This window comes from Chlorocebus sabaeus, chromosome 7 (assembly GCF_047675955.1).
Source record: "Chlorocebus sabaeus isolate Y175 chromosome 7, mChlSab1.0.hap1, whole genome shotgun sequence".
Taxonomy (NCBI): Eukaryota; Metazoa; Chordata; class Mammalia; order Primates; family Cercopithecidae; genus Chlorocebus; species Chlorocebus sabaeus.
The window spans coordinates 1,258,097-1,276,919 of NC_132910.1; the positions used below are offsets into that span (position 1 = coordinate 1,258,097).

Consider the following 18,823-nt stretch of genomic DNA (forward strand, 5'->3'; position numbering starts at 1 on the left):
TTTTTTTCCAGTTCCCTTTAGGAAACTCTAACTTGTCCGATTTTTAAAAATAATGTCTTTGGTTTTGTTATCAGGATATGCTGGATTCATTACAAAAATTTGGAAGCATTTCCTTTTTTTCTATTTTCTGGCAGAATCTGTTATTTTCTGGCAAAATCTGTTTAAATTGATGTGATTATTTTTAGATATGTACTTTTCAGACATTTGTATCTTCCTGAATGAGCTTTGAAAGTTTTTGTATTTCAAAAAGATTTATCCATTTTATCTACGTGAGCAAATTTATTGGCATAATGTTATTCATAGCATTTATTTATCATTCTTTTATGTTTAATAGGTCTGTGGTAATACCTTCCTTCTCATTCCTAGTGTTGCAAATTTGTGCCTTCTTTTATCTGAATAATTATATAGGGCTTACCAATTTTTATATATCTTTATAATGAACTGACTTGTTTCTATTGATTTCTCTACTGTTTTCAATTTCATTAGTTTCTTTATTGTTTTCTTTTTTCTGCTTTTATTTGGTTTACTTTGCTTAGCTTTTTCCCGTCTTAAGGTAGGGCTGATTATTGTTTTCTTATTTTCTTATTTTCTAATTAAGAACTTAAAACTATAAATTTTCCCCAATTATTGCCTTATGTGCATCTCACCAATTTTTTTATGTTTTCATTTAAAACAAAACATTTTTAAGTTTTTTGTGCTTCTTTTTAATTCCTAGGTCATTTAGAAGCTTATTGTTTAATTTCATAATATTTGGGGATTTTCCAGATATCTTTCTGTTATCAACTTGTGGTTCAATTCTTTGAAAATTGAAGAACATACTTTATAAGATTTATGTTTTAAAATTTGTTAAGGTGTGTTTATGAACCAAATTGTGCTCTTTTTTTTATTAATTTTGTATATGCAGTGGCAGATAATGTGTATTATGCTGTTGTTGGGTGGAGTGTTCTACAAATATCAACTAGGTCAAGATGATTGATAGTGTTGCTAGTAGATATATTTCCTTATCAATTTTTGTCTACTTTATCAGTTACTGAGAGAAGAGTGTTGACGTCTTAAACTGTAATGTGGATTTGTGTACTTTTCCTCTTCATTATAACAGTATTTGCTTCAAGTACTTTGCAGCTCTGTGGTTAGTTGCATACACATTTACAGATTGTTTTAACATTTGTTATGTTGATGAATTGACCCCTTTATAATTACATATCATCTTTCTTTAGTTCTTGGCAAAACCCTTGATTTAAAGTTGATTTTGTGTGATAGTAATACAGACATACTTCTTTTTGTTGTGATTCACTTTACTGCACTTCACGGGTATTGCATTTTTTTCCTTTACATTTTTCATATACAGTAGGCAGTCAAGAAAAGCCAAGCCATATCTTCAGTAATTCACATAGATATTTCCTTGGCCAATATCCAATTTCATCACTCAGGTTCTACCTTCCACAAAACACTAGGACACAAAAACAATTCAGCCAAATTCTTTGCCACTTTATTACAAGAATAGCCTTTTCTCCATTGTCCAATAACATGTTTCTCATTTCTATCTGAGACCTCACCAGAATCACCCTTTATGGGACGATTTAATTTTTCTATAATCAAAGAACATACTTTGTAAGATTTAATTTGTTTTAATTTGTTGAGGCATGTTTATGAACCAGATTATGCCCTTTTTTGATGAATTTTGCATATGCAGTGTAAGAGAATGTGTATTATATTGTTGTTGGGTGGAGTGTTCTATAAAAGTCACCTAGGTCAATATTTGTATAATATTAGAAAAATAAATATTTTAGAATTTTACTTTCTATGGAGCAAATTTTGCAGAGGGAAGATTTATTAATATTTTTAATCACATATTTAGGAACTCTGGAAAAGATATAGAGGAGAATGCTATATATTCTGCCCTTTAAGAAACTGTAAACTAAGAGAAGGTATAATTATTAACATAAAAGAATATTGAATGAGGTAGATTGTAATGTCTGTATTACTAACTCAATAATGTTTATTATACACCACTAAGGCTCAGGTACTCTGCTAGACACTGGAGTTACAGCAACGAGCAAAATAGGTACTATTCATACTCTATGGAGTTTACTGTCTAGCTGGGTAAAAATGATATTAGAATCAATACAAATAATATTTGATTATTTATTGATGTATTATTAGTAGTATTTTTTAGAGGCAGGAGTCTCACTACATAGGCTGTACTGTAACTCCTGGGCTCAATCATATTATATTTTTATTATTAATTTAAGGTTGTAAAAGTATTGGGCACTATAGGAACATAAGCTTAGCAGAGAGAGCACAACAAATAACAGAAAAGTATTAACCCCAAATAGGTTTGGCATTAGTAAAACATCACTTTTAACTAGGGATTCAGAAAGGGTCCGTGGAGATATAACAGTTAAGCTGGATCTTGAAAGGTGAATAGGATTTCAGTGTAGGGAGGTAGGAAAAAAACAGTGCCGATGGGGGGAGCCACAGCTTGAGCAGGATCAGTTAAGTGTGGGGGCATGTTCAAAGGCTCAAGAAGGTTCAGTAGGGAAGCTAGACTCACTGAACTTGAAACGCCAATGAAAATAATAAATGCTTGACTGAAAAGATATGAGTTCATGCTATGGAGTGTGGGCTTGATTCAGTAGACAGTAGGTAGAAGAAGACATTTGAGCAGAAGAGAGAGTATCAAAGACTTTCCAAAATATTTGAAATCACAGAGCGTCTGATGGATTGCTGCAGAGAAATGTGGAAATAGGAAGAAGGGCTAAGACTCCATTGTGATAATTAAGTAAGTACATAATGAGATAGAACTTAACCAAATCGTTGGTTTTAGTTATCTGTGGATTAAATATCAAAGGAAGATTTATAGAGTACAGAAATAATTGAGAACTGGGAATCATAGTACTGAGTCAAAATCTTAGTTCCATTACTTGCCAAATTTACCTTGCCTAAATTAGTCTCTCTAGGCCTTATTTAACTAATCATTAAATGAGGCTATTAAATAACTACTAAAAAGAATTGGGTAAATTTGAGATAAAATGTATCAACCACCCACCACCATGCTGGCAGAAAAATATTGAAATAACACAAATTCCATTTCCCCCTCAAGATGGCATTTGGGGAGTTTCACTGAAATAATTATAGTTTCAAGTTGATGAATAATAATAATTGTAATAGTTTCCTTTCATAGGCTATTACCTGTCAGACATTATGCTAAGCGCTTAATTTATTATACCTAAACCTCACTACAGTCCAGAAATTTAAGGCCATTATCATCATTTTTCAGATGAAGAAACTGAAGGGTATAAAAAGCATATACAGTTAGTAAGTGGTAAAATCAGCTGCTGTCTACAAGTATTGGGGCATCTGTTTCATGGCTTTTTTTTTTTTTTTTTAAATACAGTAGGCAAAGATGTCTGAGTTGTCATAGGAGTAGTCAAAAGTTTTGGAAGGACTGTTTATTAAGAGATTCAGTGCATGAGAATCATTTTGGAAATATAAAACTGAGATGGGTGAAGATTGTGAAAGTACATGTATGAGCTCCAACTGGGAAGAGTACACTAGACAAGTCACATAGAAAAGGGAACAGTACTGAGATTTAGCTATGTTACATCATCATGCTTAATGCTATATGGAATTTGTATAAAAACAGCCTCTAATTGGTGGACTTCAGTCCAAATAAGGCATAAAAGAAAATGAGATTGAAATTTATCATGGCCTTGTTTATTTTGAAAGGACTTAGTACCACGGTTTTGAAGAATGGTTAAAGAGTTGTACTGTCCATTCCCATCCTTGGAATTTTATTTTTAAAGACTGGAAATTCAAGAAAGCAGAAAAACATTTCACTAAAGTGAGAACAGAAATAAAGTGGTCATACTGAAGAGGAACAAAGACATTTGGATTTGATTATTCCTACGCATTTAGTGTTTTAAAATAAAAATCAGTGAGCAGATAGCATTTTAATAATAGCAATAACATTTATAGCACTTTTGACATGTTAAATATATTATCTCATTTTATTTTCATAAGGAGTGTATCAAGTAGATACCATTATACCCATTTTGCAGATGAAAAAAACTGAGATACAAAAAGGTTCAGTATCTTGCCTAAAATCATACAGCTCATAAATGTCAGAGTTGGAACTTAAAATAGAACAGCGGGACTCCAGAATCTGTGCTTCTAACTAGTATGTTATATGCTCTCTCAACTTAAATCTCTCAAAACAAACTTTATACCTTTTAACTGCCCACAGAGCAGGCCATAATTAAAGGCAGTCCAGTTTTGGTGATTTAATTTTACTCTGCCACATATCCATGGCTAACCGCTGCGGAGGAAGAGGTCTGAGTCTGTGGATTTTTTTTTTTTTTTTTTTTTTTTTTGAGACGGAGTCTCGCTGTGTCACCCAGGCTGGAGTGCAGTGGCCGGATCTCAGCTCACTGCAAGCTCCGCCTCCCGGGTTCACGCCATTCTCCGGCCTCAGCCTCCCAGTAGCTGGGACTACAGGCGCCCACCACCTCGCCCGGCTAGTTTTTTGTGTTTTTAGTAGAGATGGGGTTTCACCATGTTAGCCAGGATGGTCTCGATCTCCTGACCTCGTGATCCACCCGCCTCGGCCTCCCAAAGCGCTGGGATTACAGGCTTGAGCCACCGCGCCCGGCCGAGTCTGTGGATTTTGCTGAGGTTCACAGTTTCCTTCGTGCATCTAAAATAGCATTTAAAATAAATATTGTGTTTGTTCTCTATTGCTGCTTCTCACCACTGACATGTGAATCTCATTCTGTGTATCTGTGTGTATATATGTGTAGTAAGGAAGGTCATTAACCTTAGTTAACCCATGTCATTAAGGAGATGTTATTAACCACATGTATTCCCAGAAATGAAGGCTTTTTGGCAAGAAGTAGAGAGAACTGTGCCCAAACAGAATATCTAATGTGTATCTATGCTTCAGGTTGAATACAAATATGTTAAGACATCTGTAAGACATAAAAAGAATTTCCCCCCAAGGCTACAGCTGTGAGAATACTTGATCAGCACATAAATATTTATGCTGCACATAGAAGAGTGTACTGCATTTAATTTAATGTTTTGTTGTTTACATTTCTTTAGTAGCAAGTATAATCAGATATTTAAATCCTCATCTTGATGTCATCAGTTATCTTATGGATTCACTTCACCAACTTCAAATTAATTGCCCAGTGTTTTCTTGTTTTAATGATGTTAAAAACAAACACGGAAATAAACCAAATGGAGGGTCATGTAGGATGATCATAAACATTTGAATAATAGTAGTCATATGTTATTAAAGGATGTTTATACAGTCCTCACAAATAACTTCTCTTTTGCACTTAAACCCTCGGCCAACTCATCCTTCTTTTCTTTGTGTTACTAAGTTGAATATATAAACTTATTCAACATAAACTATTGGCTCTTTGTTTCAAATTTCGAGATACATTATTTAGGTGGTTGATTTAAAACAAAGCTAAGCATTAAAGTCTGAACCTAAAAAGCAGACTTATAAAATTTTTAGGGAGCTGTACCTTCATCATTATATCCACCTGGTATATAATTCCTATTCATATTTCTTAATTTATAAAAGATATGTGGCAAATGCTTTCTCAGCATGACCCTAATTTTTCACCAAGGCAATAAGGGGATTTAACCCTCTGGTTTGGCCAGTTGGTGGGAGGAACTGTAAATGTGTAAGTGATTTTATTTCTGTTACTGGAGTACCGGACCTTCTTTTGTTCACTAGAGAATACCCAGAGCCTAGAATAGTGTTAGGTTATACAGTAGGTGCTCAATTAGAACTTGTTGACTGAATTAGATATGACATAAGGATTATATCCATTTTGAATGTTCTTAAGAAAATACAGTTAGTGTAGGAGATGCAAACTTTGGGAATGCATGCCTAGAAGGCATCATCAGACTAAGTAAAGGTGAAGGGAGCTTTTTCAGGAAGTTAGAAGGAAAGGTTTTAAGAATAGGCTAGACAACATTATGGTAGGGTTCTGATAAAGTGGATGTTAGTATTGATGAATGAAATGGAATAATTGTAAGTTAACTGTAAATTCTGTGATTCTGTCAGGTCCTGGGTAAAATAAAAAAAGAAATCTTTCAAATCCCTACCCCCATACTTACAAATACATTTGTACTACAGCTAGTCTCAGAGGAAGCAGGTCCCGTTATCAAAGACTAACTTCTCTAGATCACAGCCTTTTCTACCTCTTCTGAAGCAATAATCTCTTCTGAGGACAGAGAGGAAATAAAAGGCATGCTAGTTCCTTATTTACAAGTCAAAGCCTACCCAGGAGTTTTATATGTTGGAAAGATTTTATAGAGGTGACATTAGAAAAATGAAGGTGTGCTCATTGGGTATATGGCAGGTAAAGGCTGGAGAACGGAATGCAAGAGACATCAGTAGGGACTGGGTGACAGATCTTGCTGCCCAGGGCTCCATCGTGGAGGATCTTCAGGATTTTGCTGAAGCGATCGTAGTCAGTGTGAAATTCAGCAATTAATTCTTGCAAATGTGTCTCAGGGGTCCCTTCCTGTGGGGAGATTACATACTGGCAGACTTCTGTACACCTTCTCCATCCCAGAACATCTTTGCTGTAAGTCTGTGTTATACACTAGAGTTCCATATAAGCATTAATTTGAGAATGATGTCACTACTTTCAAATGTTTCATATCCACTGGATTATCATTTTTCTCTGCACAGACTAAAGACCTTGACATCCTCCTTAACTCTTCTGTTTCTCTCATGTTCTACAACCAATTCATCAGCAAATTCTGTCAGCTATAACTTGACAATGTATTCTGAATCCAGTTATATGTTCTGATTTTCTTGTTGCTAGCATCCTACTCCAAGCAGCCATCATCTCAGACCGGAACTATTTCAAGGGTTCCCTAATCAGTTTCTCTGCTTCCACTTTTCACACCTTCACTGCTGCCTTCTACCCAGTGTATTCTTCACAGGGTCATCCTTTTAAAAAGATCAGTCCCATCCACAGGGATCAAAACTCCAAAATCGTTCTTTTTTTTTTTTTTTTTTTCTTTGAGACGGAGCCTCACTTTGTCTCCAGACTGGAGTGCAGTGGCACAATCTCAGTTCACTGCAGCCTCTGCCTCTCAGGTTAAAGCGATTCTTCTGCCTCAGCCTCCTGAGTAGCTGGGACTATAGGCAAGTGCTACCACACCCAACTAATTTTTGTATTTTTAGTAGAGATGGGGTTTCACCATGTTGGCCAGGATAGTCTCGATCTCTTGACCTCATGATCCGCCTGCCTGGGCCTTTTAAAGTGCTGGGACCAAAATGGTTGTTATTGTGGCCTGCTGGGTTATGATGTGGTCTATAATGATCTCTGATTCCATCATCTTTCCTCTTCCACTTGCACACTGCCTACTGGCCACACTGACTTTTTGCTCTTCTGCAAATTCACCAAGTCTGTTCCTACCTCAGGGCCCTTGTAATGACTATTTCTTTTACTGTAGCATTTTCCCCTCAGATAGTTGCATGGGTCCATCTTTCACCTTGTTCATGTCTCCAGTTAGATATCACCTTTGCAGAGTAATCTCCCCTGATCACATTAATCCTACCACCTCCCTCACTGTACCCTCATTATTCTCTGTCCTCTTACTTGATACCTGACATTTATGTATAGATTTGTTTATTGCACAAACTGTCTTTTCCATTGGGACACATAAAGGCAGTCTATATCCTTAGTACGGCCATAACCATATAACTAAATTAGTGTCTGGAACATAGTAGATGTCCAATGAACATGTACTAATTGAATATAAGCTAAATGAATGAATGAAATTTATTTTTATTAATACTATACTTGGCAGTTAAACTATAAAGTCTTCTTGAGGTAGAAAATGTGACCATTCTAATATAAGAAAACTGCATAAATGCTCCTAGTATTTGTATGAATGAAATTAAGTGACTAAGTATTGTTACTTGTGTAGCTGCTATCAGAGGTATAGTTGACCTTGCTGATACTGTAGCATGAGAGTAGTGCTTCCAAGATGGTAATAATGATTTTGAAAGTCAACTATGAAGAGAGATAGATCTTTTACTGAATCTAGAACTCAAAGGTCTAAAAAATGTTTTCAAAGAAAATTTCAGAAAACTGATGAAATTATTATAACCAGTTTCTTTAAATGTCTTATATGTTTTACATTATATTCCATTATGTAAATAAGATTTAATATTTTCCCCCGTGTACAGAGCTATTACACATTCCAATAAAGGAGCAGGGTGCTATGCAATTTCTGCCCACACTCCACAATTTCATTCTTCTTCATTGACTCTTTTGTCAAACCAGTCATTTCTAGCTGATAGGAAGCTAATTCTGATAACTAACTCATAGTTGTAACTGCCCCACCACCCCAGTTTCCCCCCAACTTTGCCAGTTCTTGATGCTTCTTAAGTCACTTATGATAATGACTTTTATAGAATATACCCTTGTATGTCTTTTGAGAAAACCAAGGACATTTTTTTGCAGTCCTCTGATTAGTGTTTCTTATCTTTGGAATTTTTATTGAGTCCAAAGGAAATTTTGCCTTGTCATGAAAATACCAGTGTCATTACGACTTAGATGGCTATATCATTTTAAGTGCTGCAACAACACAATTAGCTCCTCCTTTTTACTATCTGTCTCCCATTGTCAGTGTTTCTGACTCATGCTTTCCAGTATTGCCAATAGACCTACCACAGAAACAGATCTCCTGAAGGGGAATCCCACTGCCATCTACAGAACTAAATTGGACTGTTTTGACGTGCAGTCCATTCCTGTGACTGTTCAAGTTTTCTTTCTATTTAAATTACCAAAGGGCTTTAGTTACTGTGTTCTGTTTATTTGAATAGATTTTTTAAATGATATGGACAAATATGCTAGTTATTTTATGTCTCATTACAACATTAATGTGATGTCACAACAATGTCATTTTATTTGGTGTCCACATTGAATTATTAATGGATAAAGCATTATCCCACAAGTTTTTTTTAACAGGTGTATCAGTTTTATTTTAAATATTCTGTGTTTGTTACCTTCAGTCTGTAGATCAAGATTTTATTTTAATTCTGCTGAGTGGTTAATATCTTAAAGCAGTTAAAATAGAGAATTTTGGCAGTAAATACTGACAAGTTTATATTCTTTATGTTTATGCTTCTAGACATCATTTTGTTCATTTTGCAAGAAATTCAGAAACATTTATTTTTATAAATTTTAAAAATAATATTAATGAGTAACAGTAATTATACAGATTGCTCTGGAGAAAATGCAGAAATGTTCCTAACTATAAACTGTCAGGTCATCTGAAGAATTATATTTAAAGAAAAGACCAAAAACAGAACAAAACAAGGCCCTTTGCTTTAGGGATTGAAAGAAACAGGACTATCCACCAATTATTTACTGCTATTTATTATTTGTATTATTTTGGATTCTGATAAAGCCATGAAAGACTTTGATTCTTCATTTTACAGATGAGGAGATTGAAGTACAGAATTTAACTAGCTTGCTGATAGTAGCAAAGCCAGAATTAAACCCAGTCAACTTGTATTTATTTCAATCATAAAAATCCATCACTAGTTTAGAGGATATGCAGACATTTTCTGTTTAACTTTTAAAAAATTTACTTACATGGAAGATTAGGTTTGAGTTGCGTACTTCTCATTTTTATTCCCATTTTACTTTAACATGAAGAAAGAAAATACAGCAAAACAAACATTTCCACCTTCAAAAGGACTAAAGAACAAACATAATTTTATCTTCTATAATAGATGCAATACAAAGTATGATAAAGGTTGTTAATTTCCAACAAAGAAAAGCCCAGGACCAGATGGCTTCACAGCTGAATTCTGCCAAATATTTAAAGAAGAATTGATACCAGTACTTCCCAAACTCTTGCAAAAAAAAAAAAAAAAAAAAAAAAAAAAAAGACCTAGAGGGAATGATTTCCAACACATTTTACAGGGCCAGCACCACCTTGATACCTAAGAAGACAAAGACATCACAAGAAAAACAAAAAAAGCTACAGGCAACTTTCTTAGATAAACATTGATGCAAAAATGCTCAATAAAATATATTGAATACAGCAGCACATCAAAAATATACATCATGATCAAGTGGGATTTAACTTTGGCATGCAAGACTGGTTTAACATACATACATCAATCAATGTGATGCATCACACTAGTAGAATGATAGATAAAAGCCTCATGATTATCTTAATAGAAAATATCTCTGACAAAGTTCAACATTATTTCTTGATAAAAATTCTCAACAGTTTTGGAATAGAAGGTGTATTAGTCCATTCTCACACTGATATGAAGAAATACCTGAGAGTGAGTAATTTATAAAGGAAAGAGGTATAATTGACTCACAGTTCTGCAGGGCTGAGGAGCCCTCAGGAAACTTACAATCATGGCGGAAGGTGAAGCAAACATGTCCTTCTTCGCATGGCAATGACAAGGAGAAGTGTAGCGTGAAGGCAGGGAAAAGCCCCTTATAAAACCATTAGATCTTGTAAAAACTCACTCACTTTCATGAGAACAGCACGGGGTAACCACCCCCATGATTCAGTTACCTCCCACCAGGTCCCTCCCATGATATGTAGGGATAATGACAACTACAATTCAAGATGAGATTTGAATGGGGACACAGGCAAACCACATCAGAAGGGAAATTCTTCAACCCAATAAATGCCATTTATGAAAAACCTACAACCAATATTGTAATCAGTGGGGAAAAACTGAATGCATTTCCACCAACATCTGTAAAAAGCAAGAATTCCCACTCTTGCCACTTCTGTTCACCATAGTACTGGAACTACTAGCAAGAGCAGTCAGATAAGGAAAAGAAATAAATGGTATCTGAATCAGAAAGGAAGAAGTAAAATTATTTTGACATGATCTTAAATGTCTAAATCCCAAAGATGCCACAAAACACTATTAGAACTAATAAGTGAATTTTATAAAGTTGCAGGATACAAAATCAACATACAAAATCAATATTGTTTCAATACACAAATAACAACCTAATTGAAAAATAAATGAAGAAAACAATTCTATTTCCAGTAGTCAAAAATTTAAAAAGTAATATACCTAGGATAAATTTAACCAAGGAAGTCAAAGATTTGTATGCCAAAACTATAAAATATGAAAGAAATAAAGACAATACCAATAAATGGAAAGATATCCTATGTTCTGAATCAGAAGAATTGCTATTGTTAAAATGTCCATACTAGCCAAAGAAATATATAGATCTAACACAATCCCTATCAAAATCTCAATGGCATTCTTCATAGAAATAGAAAAAAAAATCTCCCAAAGTTTGTATGGAACCATAAAAGACCTTGAATAGCCAAAATAATTCTGAGAAAGAAAAAGTTTGAGACATCACACTTTCTGTTTTAAAATTGTATTACAAAGCTATGTTAATCAAAACAGCACCACTGCTGGCATAAAGACAAACACTTAGGCCAGTGAAACATAGTAGAGAGCTTAGAAATTAATCCAGACACATATGATCAACTAATGTTTTTGTTTTGAAACAGGGTCTCACTCTGTCACCCAAGCTGAAGTGCAGTGGCGTGATCACAGCTCACTGCTCCTTTGACCTCCCGAGCTCAGGTGATCCTCCCACCTCAGCCTCTCGAGTAGCTGGGACTACAGGCATGTGCCACCACACCTGACTATTTTTTTAAATATATTTTTTTGTAGAGAGAGTTTTGCCATGTTGCCCAGGCTGGCCTGAAACTCCTGGACTCAAGTGATCCACCCACCTTGGCCTTTCAAACTGTTGGGATTGTGGGCATGAACCACTGTGCCTGACCATGGTCAACTAATTTTTGACAACGGCATCACAAGGACACAATAAGGAAAGGATAGTCTCTGAATAAGTGGTACCGGTACCAATAAATGGTACTGGTATGGTAAATTAAACAAGATTTCCACATGCAAAAGAATGCAATTAAAACCTTATCTTACACCTTACAAAAAAAAAAAAAAAAAAAAAAATCAACCCAAAATTGGATAAAAGACCTAAATAGAAGACCAGAAACTACAAAACTTTCAGAAGAGAACATAGGGTAAAAGCTCCTGGACATTGGCCTTGGCAATGATTTTTTTGGGTATCACACAAAAAGCTCAAACTACAAAAGCAAAAACAAACAGAACAGCATTAAACTTAAAAACTTCCACACAGCAAAGGAAACAATTGATAAAATGAAAAGACAGCTCCCAGATTGGGAAAAATATTTGCAACCATATATCTGATAAAGGGTTAATATCTACGGCTTAACAACTCATACAACCCAACAGTGGGGAAAAATAACCTAATAAAAAATTTTCAAAAGACCAGAATAGACATTTATCTAAAGAAGACATAAAAATGGTCAACAGTATATGAAAAGGTTCTCAACATCATTAATCATCAAAAAATGTAAATTAAAACTAACATGAGAGACCACCTCACACTCCTTAGGATGGCCATTACCAAAAAGTCAAAAGGTACCAAATGTTGACCATGGTATGGAGAAAAGGGAACCTAGGACAATGTTGCTGAGAATGTGGATTGGTACAGACATTATAAAAAACAGTATGGAGGTTTCTAAAGAAATTAAAAATACAGCTACCATACGACCCAGCAATCTCTCTTCTGGGCTTATACCCAAAGGAAATGAAATCTTCATCTGGTAAAGATATCTGCACTCCCATGTCCATTGCTGCATTATTCACAATAGCTGAGATACGGAAACAACCTAAGTGCCCGTTGACAGACGGATGGATAAGGAAGTTGTGGTAAATATATACAATGAAATTTTCCTGAGCCCAGAAAAAAAAAACAAGATCCTGCCATTTGCCACGCATGGATGAGCCTGGAGGATATTAGCTAAGTAACATAAGCCAGAAACAGAGAGAAAAATATTGCATTATCTCTTAGATGTGTAATATTTTTTAAAAAATACAAAATACAGAGTTGCAAACAAAATGGTGGTTATAGGGGCAATTAAATGGGGAGATGTCAACTAGAGGATACAAAGTAGCAGGTATGTAGGATGGAAAGTCTGGAGATCTTATGTACAACATGAGGACTATAGGTAATAAAATTGTATTCTATGTAGGATTCATGCTAAATGAGTAGATTTTAGTTGTTGTTGCCACAAAAACAAACAAAAAACGGTTACTAGGTGAGAGAAAGGATAAGTGAATTTGTTTCACTATAGTAACCTTTTTACTATTTATATGTATTCCTTAACATCATGTTATATACTTTAAATATACACGATAAAATTTATTTTTCTAAAAAAAATGCTGTTGAAAGGTTTCATTTAGCATCCCACTCATTCAGGTTTAAATGAACAAAAAATTGTCATGTACAAATCAGGAGAAACATACAGGAATTTTAAAGGCATTAGGGAATTTAAATGTCATCTAAATAATCTTTTTCAAAGCTTAAACCATTTATACATCTAACATATCTAAACTATAGTCAAAAGCTCAAAGTTTCTTGCATAATTGAGAATGCCCTGAATATATTTTGTTTTATTTATTATGCTTATTACAAGCTTTTCACAACAGCCTAACCAACACATTTCTTAACAATTTTCTGAACACTTTGTTATTTTATTATGACCTTATTTTCCACAATTAGGGTAAACATCACTTCCTTTGCACTTGGCTGGTGTCTGCGTACTGTACCTGCCAGCTACACTTCAAAACACATAAATGGCATTTGGTAAAACTTATTTCAACTTCCACATTAGACAGAAGGCAACATTCCAGATACATCAGACTGAAAATAGCTAATCACTAGGCAGAAGAAGCTTATTTTAAAATCAAATGTGACTATGTTTTTTTAAAAAGTCCTTTTACAACGATGCAGTGCTACCATGATGTGATATTTGGCTATCAACACCTTACATTTTATTAAATTTGATTCTTGTTATTTCGTGCTTCTTGAAGGGATCAGAGTACAGTAATGAAACTCATAAAACTAAGGGGGGAAAAGGAATGGGAATAATAAAATAATTACAGCAGCCATAATATTCACAAGCTACATACTCAAACTATCTATTGCCATAGATTTTGGAAGTGCAGGCTTCGATTGTGGGTGAGAAGAATGGTATTTCACATGAGTACACAGTAACGTTTTCATTTTTTCTCTAGGTTATATAATTCTAACCTTAACATTTGCTTTATTAGAATCATATAAACAGATATTAGTGATGCAACTAAAATAAAATGAGTCAAAGAGAAAGACCGTAAAACAGATACTTTTCATTTGATTCAGACCCAGACCCGTCTAAGGACAGCAAATTGCTCTTTATTAACTATATTGATGTCTTTATTGGAAACACTATTCTCCTTTAATATTCCTCATCTTGCCTGGAGTCACAGTCATTTACCTGGACATCCAAACAAGTGGGCCATTATTCCTTTTCTTGTCCCACAGATGATCAATCATTCAGTGAAGTTCAAGAACTACAGCTAAATCCATCTCTTCCTCTCCACCCCATTCCATAGCCTCAGTTCAGGTCCTCACAATCTCCTTCCCGGGCCTTCAATATGACCTCTAAACTGTTCTACCTGTCTGCACTCTTGCCCTAATCCCCATCCTCATTCACATCTGTGTGACTTTTCCAAATCTTCAGAACTCTTCAATCTAATTAAAAATTTTTTATTGACTTTCCACCTCCTCCAAAGTAAATTTCCAGGTGTTTACTTTGGATCATGAGACTCCCAGCCCACCAGCTCTATCATATCCTCTTCCCAGAATTGCAGTCTTGTGAAAGACTTGCAATCTCGAACATATATTGAGACAATAAATTCTTAGAAGACAAAAGTCATGTTTTATTTATATTTTTATCCCTTATTAGTAATGAATGCTTTTTCACATTTCTACCTTCCCCCACCACCCACATTCTATTTTCTCTTTTTTTTTTTTTTTTAACTGGTGAGCTTTTATTCCTCAAAATTGTAATCATATCACTTTCTTAATAAAATCTCCTGACACAACCCTTCAAAAAGTTTAGTGTTCCCTCATCTTGTACAAATTTATTTTGGCGCAGTTCACACTATATAATAACTACTTGTTTCCATGTCTATCTCCCCTTTTAAAGTGTGGGCATCCCAAAGACAAATAGTTTATCTTAAAATCTGTATACATTTAGGGATCTAGAGCAGTTTCTGAAACATTATTTTAATGTGGTAGCTACTGTTCTAAGGACTTTTTCATGATCTCATTTAACAAAATAAGTTCACAATAAATATGAAGTAAAGTTAAAAGCATAAAGACATTTACAGAAAAATTTCACTTGAAAGATATCATAATATTGAATCTTATTTAAGAATTCAGACAGTAAAGTAAATAAACAGCAACTTTCAAGTTGGAAAAAGATAAATGGTGTAAGATATTTTTGAGTAATGGAGGTAAAGCACCAGTGGGGTCATGTGAGTCAAATGTAAGTGAAGGATGGTCATGGGTGGTGGACTCTTACTAAGTGCAATTCACCACTTTTTATTTCATTGGGAGGTGCTAGTAAATGAAAAGAGCCATGATCAGGTCTTCAAAAGTAATGTTGCTACTTTTACAACATGTCATTAAGAAATTGTTAAGTTTACTTAAAAAGTAGTTATATTAAAATCTGAAAGCCAGTCTTTGTGTTTCACTACCAAAGTTTCAAATTGCCAATAAGCCGGATAAAATACAGTGGGAAGATATCCTCACTTGAATGTCAACATCAGCAGCATTTTATCTAAAACTCCTTCTGTGATTGAGGTTTTGGGGGGGGATACGCAAATTAAAATCTACTGGTCTTTTCAAAGTCTAAGTTGCTCACTGTTATTTAGGAGTATAAACTATTTTCATAGAGGAACATAGTAAGTAAACAAAGTTGAACTATAATGAATTTTTATTGTCTCTATTTTCTTTCTATTATCACAGACCTGTTGAATTTTCAGAAGCTGAATTCTCACGACTTGAATATCAAAGAAAACAGCAATTTTGGGACTCAGTACGGCTAGCTCTTTTCACATTGGCAATTGTAGCAATCATAGGAATTGCAATTGGTATTGTTACTCATTTTGTTGTTGAGGGTAAGTATCCAGGTCATAGTTCCATTGCCTAAGTACTTCACGACTTCATATCTTGAAATTTTCTGTTATATAAAAAGTGACATTTGCATGATATTAACATTTTAATTACCAGTCTTTTACTGATGTTAAATTATAGTTTGCCTCTGTATTGAGCTCTGTGTTACATATTTCCACCCAGTTAACTTTGTAATAAGCGTTGCATTGATAGACATATCTAAAAGAAACACATAAAAAAGAGAAAGAAGAATGAAAAGATCATCTTTAGCATAAAGACAAATTACATAATATGCTGAGAGTTTAGTATACTCTTCTCAGAATCAGTATATTAATGAGTCGCCTCACGAAAAACTCAGAATATAAGAAGAGTTATCTGAAAAATACTTTTAAAGGGCTAAAGATCAAGCATTATTTTTGAAAAAAACCCTTTTTTTTTTGACTATGGGAAGAAGGAAAAGCTCAGAATTAATTCGTAATTATATATGCAAAAATGGAGAGTCAGTATCATAGTTGAGCCAAATGACAATCAACTAAGATTCATTTACCTTCCTCTTTGGTTTCTGTATTTTCCTCTTTTTTTTTTTTTTTTTTTTTTTTGAGACAGATTCTTGCCTTATCACTCAGGCTGGAGTACAGTCCCACGATCCCGGCTCATTGCAACATCCACTTCCCAGGTTCAAGAAATTCTCGTGCCTCAGCCTCCTGAGTAGCTGGGGTCATAGGTGCCTGCCACCACACTCGGTTAATTTTTGTATTTTTAGTAGAGTTGGGGTTTCACCATGTTGTCCAGGCTGGTCTCGAACTTGCAACCTCAGGTGATCTGCTCGACTCGATCTCCCAAAGTACTGGGATTACAGGCATCAGCTACCATGCCTGGTCGATTTCTGCATTTTTAATCACAGGTGATTGAAACTTAAAATTTTAGGCACTCATATCAGTCATGGCAATAAAACTATATTTGAATGATCCGAAGAAGAAATGAAATATTGTCCAACATGCCCAGTTTATCTTCCTACCTTCATTATTGGGGGATTGATAATATCCATCCCTTAGACTCTCATAAGATGAAAGCATAAGCCAAGTTACCCTATACAGTTTTATCTTTTGTTAGTATTTTCTTTGGATTAGGAGGTAATGAAATAGCTTTGTTTTTAAAATGCCTTTCACTCCCAATGCTTAAAAAAGAAAAAAATGAAGGGATAGTAAAAATAATCACAAAAAAAGCACTTAGCCATTAAAAAAAATCTTAGAGGTTGTCATGGACTGAATAATGCCCCATTCCCATGCAAAGATGTCTATGTCCTAATTGTTAGAATCTGTGAATGTTACCTTATGTAGCAAAAAGGCCTTTCCAGATGTCATTAAACTAATGATATTGAGATGGGACATTATTCTGGTTATTTTGGATAGGTCCTAAATATAACTGCAAGGGTCCTAATAAAAGGGAGGAAAGAAGGTCAAAGGAGGAGGAACAACAAAAGCAAGAGGAGGATGGGATGATGTAAAATGGGACCATCAGCAAAGGAATGAGGGTAGACTCTAGAAAAAGGCAAAAAATAAATTCTCCCCTTACAACCTCTAGAAGGAACCAGCTCTGCCAACTTTTTGATTTTAGCTTTGTAAAACTCACATATAATATATGACCTCCAGAACTGTAAGAGTATAAATTTGTGTTGTTTTAAGTCACCAAACCTATAGTAATTTGTTATAGCAGCAGTAGACAACTAATACAGAGGCTAACACCCAAGGATTTGAGTGTTCTATCTCCAAGAATTTCCTGACTGCAGATAATTGAAAAGTTGCCTGACTCCAGATGGACATTTAGGAAAAGAGGGGAGAAGGCAGACCATGACAAAAGTTAAACAAGTAGAATGGGATATAGAGGTACATAAGATGATGTGGTTTTTAAAAGGAACATACCTATTTTTATAACAGAAGGAATTCAGTGAAGGAAATTACATTCTAGTAACTAGGGTAACAACAGAAGACAAATTATTTCTAAAATACTACTTTTATAGATTGTACATGAATAGATCTGAAAGACAGTGGAGTAAAAATTATCAATAATTGTGAAATAATCACAATAGAAATAAGGATTTTAGCAGACAGTGGTAAAAGTCACATCACCAGGATGGAAGTGTATTTGATGGAGTTATTTTTATTCTAAAGATCTCAGTAATTATGAATGATCGGCTTTCAGTGTATTATAATTCTGACCAATTATCCACTGTTTATAAAAATGGGCAATTTTAAAATAAGAATTATTAAAGTCAGTGAGTTTTGAATATGGTTGATTTATCAGTGCCCTTCAGCCAGAGATCATAGGAATACGTCTTCAGATATATACAGGGGAAAAAGAACATATGCCATGGAGAACCACAGACTGTGTAGTAAAAGATTGTTTAAACAAATGCACTATAAGATTTTGGCTTATCTTAGGTTATTCAGGGGGAGGGTTGAAGGAACTGGATCTTTTCTCTGAACTGGATTTTATCTGATTGCTGTCAGAAACCTGGAATAATGCTATGACCGAGTAGCTTACTAAATCCTATTTAGAAGGTTAACAGTGAAGTGAGGCTAAAGCTGTAATTTGGTAGAGAAACAGTAGTCACTCCTATTGGCTAAAATAGGGAGATGTTCCATTTTTGTTTTGTTTTATTGTTTTAGATAGTCTTCTTGTCTTTGTCTGAGTTCAGACATAATTTGGAATGGCCTTTTTTTTTTTTTTTT

General features: G+C 34.5%; 1 protein-coding gene across 1 annotated transcript in view; it reads left to right on the plus strand.

Moving 5' to 3' along the window:
* Positions 1-18,823, plus strand: part of TMPRSS11F (transmembrane serine protease 11F) — a 74,732-nt gene that overhangs the window by 14,760 nt on the left and 41,149 nt on the right. The window contains exon 2 of the mRNA XM_037989387.2: positions 15,945-16,096. Within this exon, the coding sequence (XP_037845315.2) occupies positions 15,945-16,096 (152 nt within the window). The remainder of the gene's footprint in view (positions 1-15,944; positions 16,097-18,823) is intronic.